Below are 15,246 nucleotides of genomic sequence, written 5' to 3'. Positions count from 1 at the left end.
ATCTTTCTCTAGGTTCCACTGCCTAGATTTCTTCTGACTTCAGCACAAGCTTTGACACCTCTGCTGAAACCTAAATTTAGATATCTTAATCTGGAGCTGAATTCCATCCCTAATAAGCTTAAAGTTAATCATGCATTAAAGTACATTGCTAAACCAAAGTCTCAATCAATATGGTTTTAGTCAGCGAGAGTCCTGAAGAGCTGAGTGCAATAAATTCATGAGCACTTAAAGATATGCCTCACTGCAGGACTGAGCTGGTAGACTATACTTTGGAGTTTTGCATACATAAAATGCAAGAAGCAAAGTTCCTCCACAAATACACACAACTATAAAACCAAAGCTGATCTACTGAGCAGAAAAGAGTTTCTCAACAAAGGTCTGCACAAGTACATGCTGTATTTGTGAATTCATCAAGAGGGAAGCACAACCAAGCTAGTAAGAAAGCCAACCCGCTGCAAAAGTGTTGAACTGCTTGGGCTCTTCCAAGATAGCTAGTGGGTTACTATAAATATTCAGGACTTTATTACTTTTGACCCTACTACAGGTTATTTGCTTTAGATCTTTGTAATTTTCATTAGTGCTAAGCCATTCATTGAGAAACACACACAGCCAGAAAAAAAAAAGGCATTCTTACAGCACACAGCTCACGTTCAGAGAATGTTGCTTAATAGGTTTGTACCATTACAGAAGAGTCACCTGACTCCTACGTATGCAGCTTCACTCCTAATCTCCTAATATATAAAAGCAAACATTTATCAATGATGGTGAAAAAGAACTCAAAATCAAAGATTTGGGAAAAAACCCACAGGCCTCTTCCTCCTCAACCATCAATGATATTTTTTTTTCAAGAAAGTGTTAATCACCCAGGATTAAAAAAAAAAAAATAATTAAAAAATTAGCTAACTTTAGATGTTAAATTATTCAGGTCTTACTAGCCAGAGTTTACAAAGCCTTACTAATCCCTCATAAAATTTGCAACTTGAATGAATAAACTCTTATTAAACTGCTGACTTATACATCTGAACCACTGCCAAGCAATCATTATGAAAAAGCAGAGCATCAAAACGTGAAAAAACACCATGAAAAAACTTTTGTGTCAAAAGCAGGTTCTGAGAGCCACTGTTCTACAACCCTGAATACAACATCACTTCTGTGATCTTACCAGTTAGTTTACTATGTGCCTCCCACAAACTTCAAAACACATTTCAAATGAAAAAGATGATCACAGAGCACAAGAGACTTGGAATTAAAAGTTAATACACTGAAACAGGATGCCACAATTTTATCTTTGTTTACATTTTTGCTGCTGGGACTCATGATTCTACTCATGTCTTCCATGTAGCCCATTACTGTAGACAGGCAGAGGTTGGTCTCTTCTCCCAGGCAAGCAGCTCCACAACAAGAGGACACAGTCTCAAGCTGCACCAGGGGAGGTTTAGGCTGGTGGTTAGGAGGAATTTCTACACAGAGAGTGATTGCCCATTGGAATGGGCTGCCCGGGGAGGTGGTGGAGTCACCATCACTGAGGTGTTCAGGAGGAGACTTGATGGGGTGCTTGGTTTAGTTGATTAGATGGTGTTGGATGATAGGTTGGACATGATGATCTTGAAGGTCTCTTCCAACCTGGTCTATTCTATTCTATGCTATTCTATTCTTCTCACTGCCTTTAGAAAAGGACTACCAAGAAATCTAAACCCACATTCTCCCTGTCTCTCCCTGAAAACTGACACAAAATCACCTGCGGGCACTGACACCCCTCTAATGGCTTGACTTAGAATTTTGAAGTCTACAAAACTACAAGCCTAGACAAACACAAATATGTCCCTAAATACATTTAAACAAAACAGGAATGGAACCAACACCTCCTGGTGTTAAGTAGGAAAAAAGTGAAGCTCATTAGAGACAACTATCCAGAACAGTGGAAGACGGTTGCTGATACAGAATGAACTGCTCTGTTGGCAAGGCAGGCAGAAGGAAGTGTTTTCAAAATACAGCTAATTCTTACAACTTCACACTCCTAAGTAAAATACTTAGAGTTACTTTAAAGACAACTTATTCCTTTAAGTACAAACTACTCTGAGGAAGCAAGACATAGAAAAGTGCAAAAGAAAGTTCAAAGCAGGAAGCTATGCTTTGTGGCCAACCCAGACAATGGTGGTTTCCTAGTAATCCACATCAATCAGTGATGTTTGGACTTTCTTTTTTTCTGAAATGCTTCTAACGTTCACCAAAAGATAAAGGTGATAAAGAAACTTGAGGAAAACACCTACTGCAAGTGTTCCTGGGAAGTCTAGAGGTATCAAAGACTTCACAGAGCGTTCTTAAAAACAAGCTCACACTGAATCTTACAGAAGAGAGAATACATGAAGAAATCTGGACAACAAAGAGAAAATCTCCAGTCTACTAGGAAAAGAATACAAACACTACTTTCACCAATACAATACTGCAGCCTGAGGAACAGGATTTTATTGTCAAGGGAAACCAATTCCTCAGAGTTTTGGGTGTCTGCTCATTAAGTTAAAAAAAACCCACACTAAATTAACAGAGCCTACAGATAATGGCTCACTTAGTTTTGTCTTGCATCATCTGTGAAAGTCCTCCTCTGAGTGCTTTTGAAAGACCGGGGAGATTGGAATATCACAGAAGCCTGCATCTTGCACATGGGGACAGTAACGTGCAGTTCAAAGAGCTGCACAGATTCTCTTGTGACAGAGACAGTAAGAAAAGGCAATTCCTGTCCAGTATTTTACTGACAATCTAGTCAGTAAAGAGACTTAACCTCATAAAATGTTCCCCAGAACTTACTGTTTCAGAAATGTAAGATTCTGGACTTCTATATAAAATGAATTAATAAGTTAAAAAAAATCACTCAACCTTTGTTACCTACAGATACTAAACACAAAGATGCATCAAAATTTTCCTATCGGAATTCTGGAGAAAACTCTACACAGATTTTCCAACTCAAAGACAAACTGTTTAGTTACACCACATGTTTCCTGCACTTTAAAAAACTGCTACAAAAAAAGAAGGTCCATTGCTTGAGACCCAAGTCTAGGTAAACAGCAGAACATCACACGGGTCAGACAGTTCTTCAGCCAGTCCCTTTCTACTACTCCCACTAAAAGAATACTCTAGTCATTGTTTTTCTGGATCCAGAATTGCATTGTGCACCATAATGAGGAAGACAAAAATAGACTGATGTTCATTGAATAAGCAGTTTAGTTTAGTACTCCAAAAGCAGCAGCATTCAGTATGATGCAGATGAGAACTTTCTGTGAGGACTTAAATTGGGTAAGCAAGACCAACCTAGGTCCTTAGTCTGTCATGCAAGAGGCTTTATTACAGGATACCTATGCCTTGTACAGTTTCAAAGAGAAACATCTTACTTGCTCTAGACAGCCATTCAAGAAATCTTTGCTTACAGAAATTAGACCACAATGAAAAGCTGATAAATAAATCTTTTATCAGTATTTTCTTGTGGATTTGACCTATGACTTTGTACATTTTCCCAGCACACTGCTAATGTCCTGTACCTTTCCCCAGTCATGAGCTATATTCCTCAATCACACAACCAAAACACTGGACAACAGATGTGTGAAGAGGAACACATTCTTCTGCCTTTTCCCCCATTATGTTTGGAAAACAATGTACAGAACAGTTAAAAATAAAACCATGCATGCAGTGATACACAAAGCACTGCTACTTGGTTTGTTGGGTTTTTTTGTTACTTACAAAAAAGTGACTTGAAGGAAAGGAATTATGTGGGGTGGGAAGAGAAAACCCTGTCTTTAAGAATAGAGTAAGACAAAACCAACATTTGGGAAGCCACAAGACTTATGAAGCAGCTCAACTACTGGGCCTTTTCTATTCCACTGCCTTTTTTATTAGGACAAATGACAAGTTTTCCAGTTCTATTTATTTTTGCCTCTTCTTCCTTAGCAATTGCTTCTCAGCAATTATAATTGTGCCTTTTTTTGCAGGGACTTGAGAGCAGGATGGACTGTAATTTTTTATCAATGCAAGTACCAAAATAAAGAAAGCAAGCAAAATTTATGTAAGCATGCATGTTTCAACCAGAAGTGCTGTGGTTATTTAAAATTACAGCTACTTGGGAAGAACACTAGAGGCCAGGTGACAGGTAAATAATTTACCAAGTCCACACCTTTCAGTTTTCCATTTTGTAAATTAATTCAATTTTGTATTTCAATAAAGGCTCCAGTCAAGTTAGCCATTTGGAATGATATAGCACAGAAAATTAATAATGCTTCAAGTAACCTTAAGACAGGCTTTCCAGCACTTATTTGCCACTGTGCCACATAGCAAGATGTGTCAACATTAATAAGAAAAGATACTAAAGTGCAGCCCTAAGAGTGGTAGGCACACAAGACTCTGTATCATCATACTGCATCTGTCTGCTGCTAATTATTTCTACCACCACAGAATATGAGGTTAAACAATCAATGCAACCTAACTCACTTGCCTTTTACAGAGAACCATCTACTTCAATCAGGCACCACAAGGCAAAGCATGGGCACACTGACAGAGCTAGTGGCTTGTGTTTAAGCCCCTTGTTTGCTACACTGAGGCAGAGAAGCCTCTACTAGAGTACAGAAAAATCCAAGCTGAACAAGCTACTAATATGCCATAAATGGAGATTTTCAAATTGCCTCAGATTTTGTACAAATGGAATGGCAACTGGATGTTGTACAGTAAGTGCCACTATCACGTCAATTATCTCAGCTCGGACAAATGCTATTCTTTGAACTTTCAGCTGCTTTCATTTGAAGCATTTCTGAAGAAAGAAAAATCACCTCCCTTCATTTAGCTATAAAACAATTCATGTAGCTAACATTATGCTTTTTATTTATATGTTGAATGTGTAAGTAATAATTAGCATACAGAACAGGAAACTTCTACAACTAAACTGTGTAACCCATAAATCAGCCGATTACAGAGGTTCCTCTAAACTGCCAGAGAGCACTAGATAAGAGACTTGCTGAAAACTGTGCAATCAAAAAAGATACAATAAAGAAATAGCATTTCTCCACTCTTAGCTGAACAAAATATAAGATTTAGCAACATACAGTTCCAGAGAGCACGTCATGAGGACAGCAGTTGAGAAGGTGGCTCTTGCACACTCTGTCATCACTGAATTTGATTCGCTGACGGGTTGTGTCACCTGCAATATAGAAATAAGCACATTCCAGGTTAGAAATCTGGGGAAGCCAGATAGGTTCTGCAGGTTACATGCAAAGCATTAATATTGCCCTGCCATACAGTGAAGGTCTATACAAACTAGAACTTAAAACACTGTATACTTCTTCGACAGATAACACTAACAACACAAATACATCTTTTAATGCTCTATAATGCTATCCAAAAATCCCCTCATACTTCCCCGTCAAAAATGCAGCGTGAAAAGTGCTTGAAACCGGGAAGACAGCATTAGCTTAAAAACACTTTGCTATGGCAGCATTTGTTAATGAGCTATGTAATATTCTATTCAGATTTTGCATGAGAGAGTGATGTATTTGTATGCAATAATTAGCATATAAAAGCAGCCTCATAAACACAAAATTATAGACATTGAGTCCTTTACAGAATCCCACCTGATACTCATTTTAGGATTTTGCTTCTGGATGCAGTGCACCCTCTTACTTCTGATGGGAATAGCATAAAGAGTTGGCAGAAGAATGACTTTAAACGCTTACAAACCTGAAAAAAGTCAGTCAAAATATGGACATAGCCTATATGCAAAATAATTTTACAGATGTTTGCATATCTCCGTATCAGAAGCCCTTTTTTTGTTTGTTTGTTTCTTTTCAACACGCTGTTTGTTGGGCTGGGAGCATCTTAATTACATCTTCATCACGGCAGATTGCAATTCTTGCATCAGCAGAAACATCAACCTGCCCACACGCTGAGGTCCAATTGCAAGTTAAAGCAACCCCATATGGAGCAAGACCTAAAGTCTTCAGAACAAAGTAACCAGCTGGTATTTTGGGGATAAGGATGGGGATGTGTTTTCCTTGGAGTAATAACACAATTGTCACTATTTTGAGATTCAGAAGAGAGATCACTATTATGACTCTCTCATCGTTAAGACGCAGGCATGATAAACCATCTTAATCTTGCTCAGGATGTAGATTTGTTTGGTTTTTTAAACATAACTTAAGATCTCTAGTCATTGAAAACCTACTGGTGAATTACTGAAGCACAGAAGGCTGCCGGGATTATAAAAGGATACACAAGGTCAGGCAGCAGCCTCTTCCATTTAATCCAATATTTTAAGATTGTAGATATATTTCACAGTTACTAAAAGATTTTTTTTTGTGGCTTCATGACCTGAAACACTGAAAATTTAGAATCTATTGAATCAAGAAGCCAAACTCATTACTGAGGTAACTACAAGAGTGGAATAAAAAACACACGCCTCTTATCAGTCAAGCCTTTCTTACTATTCCATAATCAGATTTTAAAATACCAGTTCTATGTATAGGATGCTAATAGATAACATTTTCAGATGGACCAAGTTTCATATTATTAAGCAAGCAAACCAAAACCACCATATGCTTAATTTGCCTAAGGGATCCCACAGTTAAAACCTGTAATTCACAGGGTGAAGACAGCTTCGAAAGCAGTTCAACAATAGGTTTTCCAGAGGATGACCTTACTGCTTAGTTATACTTACACTGCTAAAAATTTAGAGCAATCCCTTTATAATCATGCCTGCTACTGCAGCAAAGAATTTTGCTTTTTCTTACTTTTTTTTTTCTGTTTAGTTTTATTTTTTTAGGAGGTGGATCCATATTTTTTTTTTAAACACATAACTGCGTTTGTTCCACATTCATTAACACATCTGAAAAGTTATTGATAACTCACGGCTCGGCGAATGCGGGGCCTTTCTGACACTCCCTTGCAGATTGATGTAGGCAGGCAAAGATACATTGAACCTTTATAAATAAAACAAGGGGCCAGATTGTTCAGTTTGTATAGAATAATAGACTCTGCCAGCAATTTTAACACAGCATCTAGAAATACACGTTGACTGTAAAGATCCTTCTATATAAAGACACAAGAACAAAAATCAAGAAAGTATTAAAAAAAATACTAATAGCCTAATAGCACTAACCTAGGAGGAGTCAAGGAGTTACCAAGGCCAGGAAAGACTGAAAGACTCGTGGTTCCCTAGGTAAAGTTGGCAAGCAGTATTTTCATAGACATTACCTCAACATCTAGAAGTAGCTTTTTCAGACCACTACCACAGGGAGCAACTGATGCTACAGCTGCAACAGTCTTTTTTCATCCAAGTCACCAGCATGATAACCACAATTACCAAACTAAGGTAAGGCAACAGAAGAGGAAAACCAAAAAAAAAAAAAGTAGCAGAAACTAATTAATGACAGCCTCAAGAACATGTTCCTCATTCACATTTCAGAAGTTTACTTTTTCTGCACTGTACCTTTGGTCCAGTGTTTAAGAGACTTTGAGAAATGTTCCAGTACACAGAACATTCAGGTATTTACCATCAGAAGTATCCTTTAACACTTACAAAGGGGACACAAGCACTGATATTCCAGACCTTATGACAAGCTCTTTTTTAATAGGTAAAAAATTAAATTAGCTCAGAATAGCAACTTATTTAACATTGCCTCTGAAGAACAGCAGATTATTCAACTACTTGATCTTTAAGACTCATGCTCATTTAAGAAATCAAAGTAAGCTACCAAGGCATGACAGGAGTCAACATCTACTACTATAAGCCACCCCTGTGTTTCCAAATACATTTTCTCCATTAAAAATATTGTAATTGATTATATTTATATGGAGAAACAGAAAACACAAGTTTTCCTCAAGAAGTAGCATCTTCAGTTTTACTTGAAGTACCTGGCCCAAACCACATTTCTGCAGGAGATTACCTCCCAGATAAACTTTGAAACCAAACTGAAACCATTTAAGTGAAAAGGCCAAACACGAAGGACATTTCTGCACCTGCACATCTCTTATCCTTTACAAGCATAAGGAAATTGCACACTGGAGATCACAGCAGTAATATAAACTTTCTAAAGGAGCTTTTCTAGTTTGTATTACACAAGCTGACTGTAAAACTAACATCAATATTCAAGACCAATGCATACTGCTGATTAAGGAACATCCAGAGGTAAAGACTGCAATGCGCACTTGTACTATACAATTAATTTTGAACTCAATCTAACCTATTAACAAGCCTCCACAACGTAATTCCTGTTCAATATATTTTAATCACAAACCAGCAGAACAAATACTTATGTATTAACAATACTTAGCATTAGAACATGTTTATAACAATGACTTATTTGATCCAGCATCTCTTTACTATTCTGACATATCCTACGAACAACAATTCCAGAGCATTGATGAGGATTACCCTTCATAATCCAACTGTAACCTCTAACTGCAATGGTGCAATCCATGCAAAGACAACAGCATGCATTTTCATTCTAGTGCTGCTGCCTTCTTGTATTAAGCTACATCAACCAAAACCAGTTAAGCTTTCCACTTAAATTTCGAAACATGAGTCCCCAGCATACTGGCCAGACTGAGAGCTTTACTCACAAAGAGCTACCGACTGGATGAAATATCAGGTTAAAGACTGCAGATCAAATTTCATCAGCAGAGCAAGCCCTGTTTAACTACTATTCAACATGATTATTGAATTGAGGCTTATGCAGTCACAGAAGATCCTGTTCCTGCTACACACTGAACAGGCAGCTAATTCTGATATTGTCACTAATGCTGGATGCATCTTTACCACAACACCTTTACAGCAATACATTGCTAAATAGGATTGCTTCTGGCTTGCACTGTAACTGAATTAATACTTGTGAATGCACAATGTAAGAATTTAACCAAGCCAGCAAATAGACACAATTCAATCAACCTAATTGTCACTTTTAAAGCCTTCTGATTGATAAAGAAAGACTCTTTTAATGAAGGTTTTTGTCTTGCTACTACTTTCAGATTTTTGAGCTGATAGCAGTTCAGTATTTTTGGCATGTTTTGCAGATACTTGTGTATACAAGAAACTTTTTTCTGCCTTTACTTTGCTGCCGATCTGTATTTAAAAGAAGAGCTCTCAGTGGAGGCTCTTGGTCTATCTAACCTGACTTTTCACCCGTCTAAGCTGGCTCTTGGGCTGAAGCTACTCCAATGGTCCTCCAGTCCTCCAGTAATGGACATCCTGAAACGTCAAAAGCACATACTTCATGTTCACATTTAAGACCAGGCTGGATGAGGCTCTGGCCAGCCTGATCTAATGTGGGGTGTCCCTGCCCATGGCAGGGGGCTTGGAACTAGATGACCCTTGTGGTCCCTTCCAACCCTGACTGATACTATGATATTTTCACCTCCAAAGTGGGAAACAGAGGCTATGTACCCTGAAAATACACAGCAGCACACCACCTATCCTTAAGTGCACAGACAACTCTTCCAAAATCCCATATGGAAACAATTAAAAAATGCATTGTAAGTTGTAGATGGCAGCTCCGTTACCACGTAAGGCATGTCACTAAACATAGGATGGCCAAGATAAGCACAGCAGTGTCATTTGAACTCCTCCCAAACAAGGAGGGGGGGAAAAGTCACACATTAGTAATCACTACTAAGGATAACCGAAGTAGTTAGTGTAAAACAGAAAAACCGATTAAGACATTTATAGATGCAAAAAGGAGTTGAAGTTTCAATGTGAGACAGTGATCTAGAACAAGAAACATGCTTTGACAGCAACAGCTAAAGAACTGAGTTAAAGACTCTAAACGGCAGTTCAGCTTGAAAAGCCAGCATGTGAAGCAAACAGGTGATGACTGGCACTTCATACGTACTGGTTCGGTACACCTAAAGGCTCCAAAGACTCTTCTGCTAGTCACATAGCACAGTACTTATTAGGATGCTTGGAAGAACCTTTTCCTGATCACATCCAAGTCTCAGAAGCACACACAGATTTATCTATCACTTGAAAGGAAATTAATCGACTTTGCTAGTTTTTCTAGACCACAATTTCGATGCACTGGCAATTATTTAAAATAAATCTAGAGCGCCAACACGACCCCACCACATTTCTTTGCAACAATCAACTCTTCGCAGCTTCGAGATGTTGGGTCGTTCCAGGGCCATTCACACCTGCTCAGTGCCTGCACTACTGTCAGAAGTTAGCATCTTGCTCCACTCTCTGCATCTAACTGATTCCCTACAATGATTCTAGCCCTCACCCAGCAAAGCAGAGCAGGTAACTGACCCGGCAGAAAATGAACCAGTTGAGCAAGATAAACTGATCTAAGATTTTTAAAGAAAACTTTGCAGTATCTGCTCATTTTAGCTACATTCTCCAAAAAAACCCCAAACACCACCACCTTCCTGGGGCACTAATATTAATTGCTAATATTTCACTCAATTTGTAAATTACTTGATTTATTTAAAACTGTTATGATCCTTTGTAAGGCATGGTCCACATCCAATCAAGTTTTCCATTTCTTGTCAGAGAAGCATAAAGACAGCTTAAGTTCTGCATACTTCAGGTACTTTATTTAAAACCAAGTGGTTTGGTTTTTTTAATGTCCTTTTCTAAGTGCATAACAGAATCATATCTGCCATTTATAGAACGCTTTCATTGTACAGACATTAATAATACAACTACTTTTTTGACATCCCTGACAAATGCTAGAAACTGCAACTCACTGGAAACTCCTGAAATGCATCTGCCAAGTCCCTTCTGCTTCACTTCTGTCAAGTGTCTGTCACATGAGCAAAGGCAAGCAAGGATCAGCAGGGTGCTGGGCCAGGCAGCTGGCAAGGGGTTACCTGAATCTCACACCCTGGCAGGAACCGTACAGCAGTTTATCACACGTTGAGTGGAGCCATGTGACTACAAATGCATCCATCCCACTGCCAAAATGCAGACAAGGGAGGAAACAGGTTGCCAAAGTAAGTCACAAAGCTCTCAATTCTCCCTGCCTGCAAACATAGGATCCTCTGGGAATAGATACAGCAAGAAGCAGGCCCAAGCCATGTACCTAGTTTTAAGACAGCCATACACTGGGCTGAAATGAGAAGCCTCTTTACTAACATATTTTATTTTTCATAAGTGTTCTTACAACTCAGCTTTCTGAATCAATTTGATCAATACAGAGCTGTACTTTATAGGTGTTCTCTGAGCTTAACAGCAAATCTATAAAAACAGTTAATAACTAGGTCCTCTGAGCTCCATTCTGGCCCCAGGGATACCAGTTCTAATGAGCACGCACAAACTTCCACAAATTAGCCTACGGCTCATCTCCTAAAACCCCATGTGTTTGAGTTTCTCACCATGGAATTTTCAAAACCATTCTCAGAGCACATTCTTGTTCTCTACAAATGATGCTGTAAGGTCCAAAAAAGTAATACAGGCTACACATTAAGGCACCGCCACCGGATTCCAATTTACATCTAAGTTTGTTCTGTTCCCACTGAAGAAGTGGAAATGTTTGATTTCCCTTTTCTCATAGAGGTAATCTCAAACTTGCACATTCCAGGGTCCTTAAACCCCAACCTCCCCTCCAAAAAACCACCACGAAACCAAAACCCCCAACTGCATAAACTGTAGAATTCTGTTCCTTAGGAAATCAGAAAGCACTCTGGTGAATTCTGAACAACATAAACCGCACACATCACCCAAGAGAGATTATCTTTTGTAGAAGAAATACCTTAAACTCTCTTGTGTTGCCAGGCAGAGAAAAAACAAAGGGGACAAGTGTTGAAATCAGAGCTATGCTCTATCAAGAAATTAATAATTTGCTGCATTCCAATAACAAGCTGCATTTGCATACTGCTAGAAGTAGAATATTTGTCTAAGGTGATAGGAACATAAAAACCCAACCACCTCAAACCCTACTACTCTCAAGGTTAGCAATAGTTCAATGACCTTGAGGCTGGCCTTGAATTTAGGAAGTACCAGCTCAACAGGAAAGGATGAGTTTCAATCCCAGTGCGTGTTTCTGTTTAAATAATACTTCACGGGATTTTCAGTCTCTTTTAAAGAAACAGTGTTACACTTAGATCCTCAATTCCTCACTTAATCGAAGAATGGAAGCTGGCTTCACAGGCTTCTCTCCTTACCCTTCCCCATCCTGTCGATGTCGCTTAAATGCTTTCTCTCCAACCAGTTAGTTTCTAAACAGTTCAGCATATCTGGTTTGGGAATTACAGGATAGGTGAAAGCAGGCAGTACAATTATCAATAAAGAAGCTGCTTTCTCACAAAATTAATCTAGTCTGAAATTGCTTTTCCTGGTTTAGATCTTAGTCACTTTGCTTTTTTAAGCAGCTGTCACAAGTGAATCACACTCCCACCACCCAACTGAAAATACATTCATAAATTGAATTAGCTCCTCCCCGCCCCCACCTTCTGTGCAGTCTTAAGTAACTGAGACAGCGATCTAGGTGCCAACAGGGGGAAAACTTGAGTTTCACATGAGCACAATGTTTTATTTCACCAAGCACTTAGGCACGCACAGCCACAACAGGAAGCATTCAAAAACAACCTTCAAGGGCAAGACAAAACCACCCTTAGAGATCCTGCATGGTGACTACTCACTAACCAGCCTTACTCTGAAAGGCACTCAATGCAGAACAGTACTTTTCCAATGAGAGTATCATATCCCTCTTTAAAACAGCTATAAGCACTTAGCAGAAAGCATTCATAACACACAGAGTATGTAGAAATTACTAACATTTACTTAAAATTCCAGGTTATGCTAAAACCCCTGCCTTATTGCATTACCCCAGTACCAACAGATAACTGGCACGTATAGGTACATCCCAGTTCATACATCCCACTTGGCGCGTGGGAAAACAGGTAACTATTAATTCAGCACAAAGCTTCAAACATAACACATCTGCGAGAGTGTGTACAAGATGCAGAACATTTACATAATCTCTAATTGCTATCTGCCCTCGGGTGCAGTATTTCCATGCTTATAAATAAAATACTAGACATCATAACGCGGGCTGTTCTTTTCTAGCAGCCCCCAAACTATCTAGATTTATGGGCGACTGCCAGGTCAAACTTTCATGTTGATAGCCATGCACCCTGACAAAAATTCTGAGCAGCTTTACACAGTGATGATCGTCAGTTCACTGTGTGACCACAGAGTGATTTGAAACCCCTGCCAGCATATCTAGTGTCTCTCTCCCGGGATTACTGCCTCTAGATGTTAAGCTTTTAGTTCTCTGTTGGGGGCTTGTTTGTTTTGTTCATCCACTTCGGTGAACTACACTTTCTCTTCCAGAAAGCAACAGCCGTACCCACCTGCTAACTGAAGTGATGGCTCGACTTATATTTTAGACAAAACTATAATAATGGACACACACATAAAAAAATCAACCCCCTCTGCTTTACTGAAGTGGCTGTTGTTTTGAGAGGGAATTTCTCTTTTGTTGCCCCCTCCCCGATGTGAATCTATAAGACTGCGGTCTCCCTCAGACGTGAGCCGCACGGAAAGGCATGGCGGACGCGCCTTTAACGGCGCAGTTCCGCTGCGAGCCCCGGGCACCAGATCTTAAATAGCTGAAACGGCAGCACAGTGTCTGTCCGGACAACGGATAGTGCTGGCAGCTCCGCGGGATGAGGCGAGGCCCGGTTCGCCGAGCCCCAGGGGCGGTGGTGCCGAAAGCCCCCACCCTGACGCTGACCTACGGCCTCGGCAGGCCTAGACCCACGGAGGGCGGGCAGACTGGGCCCCGGGCCTACCAATCACGCCGAACGGTGACCGTTCGGTACTGCCGTGACCTCGGGGGCTTCGGCAGCTCCGCCCCCTTCTTCCCTCCCCCACCCCGGCCGGGGGACACTTACCGTCCCGGGACGTGCCCATGAGCTGGTCCAGCATGGCGCGCATCTGGGCCTGCGCCGACATCTTGAGCGCGCGTGGGGCCGGCCCGGCCCGGCCGAGTCACGCCGACAGCGGCCTACAAGGCCCGAGGCCCGGCGCGGCGCTCAACCCTCCCCCTCGCGTCACTGGCGGGCCCCGGGCGGAGCCGCTCCCCCGACGCCACGGGGGCGGGAGAAGAAGCGGGCGCTGCCTGGCTCGCGCTCCTGGTGGCAGGCGGAGCGGGAAACTCGCCTCGCGCCGGCCTTGGTGTCGCCGCCGCCGCCACCTCGCTTCCCCTCACCCCTCCGCTCCTCCCGCTTCCTCTCACGCCTGCCACGCGCGCGCGCCAGCGGTAACGGAAACCCGCACGCACGCGCCCTGAGCCCCCTCGCCCGCTCCGCGACGTCAGCGCGGACAGGCTTTGGCGCCCGCTGATTGGACACGGCGCGCGGTGCTCGGCCTGTGACGCACCCCACGGCGAGACCCTCGATTGGGCCGTCCGGCCCTTGCCGGGCTGAGCCCGTGGGGTACGCTGATTGGCCGCGCAGTCCCGCGTAGCCGCTGTGACGTCCTGGTCTCCGGGTGGAGAACGGGCGCGCCGTTTCGTCCGCAGGGCACCGCAGGGGTGTGCCCCTAGAGAGCGGCACGGGCGCCGAAAAAGGTGGTCCAGGAGAGGGCTGAGCGGGCTCTGGACCCGCGAGCAGAAGTTGAGCGGTGTCCGAGCTAGCGTTTTCGTCTGCGTTCTTGCCTCTGCGAGGGGAAACTCAACCGGAACAGTTTCACGAGGGTTGATTCGGCTCACAGCATGTGGCTGAGCTGAAACTAATGTAGGGCAGGAGGGAAAGCTAGGCGAGTCTCCTCGAGCCCAGCAGCCTGGTCCTGCTTACTCAGCCCCGAGACAGGCGCGTCTCTTGACTGGGACGCTCGGTGAGTGACGGGAGCCATTATTAAACGCGTGATGCGCGCACGCATCTGGGCCAGGCGGGAGCAGGGGTGAATGGATACGTACCGATGGAATATGCCTCTCAAAGACAATTATCTTTATCTCACATTCAGAACCATTTTAATGCCTCCGTTCCTCTCTCAAACTGTCCAAGTGCAGTTACGGTTGCATCAGTGACGCACCTGCTTTGCAGAGAGCCTCCCTTGAAACCGAAGTGAGCCATGTGCTACAGCTAATTCAACTTGCAGAGCGCCAAAATCCAGCCTGGACTATTTTTAATCTAATGCCTGCCTATTGTGACTATCCTTTTCTTCACCATCGCGTTGCCATCTAGTGCCCAAAGGCCGTCAGTGACACAAGCAATTCTAATATTCTACAACCAGAACGTAGTATTAATAGCTCAACCTTTAAGGGTTAGTTTAAC

General features: G+C 41.9%; 1 protein-coding gene across 2 annotated transcripts in view; it reads right to left on the bottom strand.

The window, feature by feature from the left end:
- LOC104302070 (putative RNA-binding protein Luc7-like 2) overlaps positions 1 to 15,246 on the bottom strand; it is a 35,114-nt gene that overhangs the window by 18,125 nt on the left and 1,743 nt on the right. Inside the window, exons 1-2 of one of the 2 annotated variants that reach the window (XM_054167671.1) lie at positions 13,864 to 14,230; positions 5,085 to 5,179 (exon numbers count right to left, since the gene is read on the bottom strand). In XM_054167671.1, the coding sequence (XP_054023646.1) occupies positions 5,085 to 5,179; positions 13,864 to 13,924 (156 nt within the window). In that variant the 5' untranslated portion in view covers positions 13,925 to 14,230. Of the gene's footprint in view, positions 1 to 5,084; positions 5,180 to 13,863; positions 14,231 to 15,246 lie in introns of those variants that run through there. The other variant, XM_054167670.1, reaches the window with a different exon arrangement.

Source organism: Dryobates pubescens, chromosome 15 (assembly GCF_014839835.1).
Source record: "Dryobates pubescens isolate bDryPub1 chromosome 15, bDryPub1.pri, whole genome shotgun sequence".
Classification (NCBI taxonomy): Eukaryota; Metazoa; Chordata; class Aves; order Piciformes; family Picidae; genus Dryobates; species Dryobates pubescens.
The sequence above is the reverse complement of the archived record's forward strand: the minus strand, read 5'-3'. Positions and strand labels throughout refer to the sequence as shown.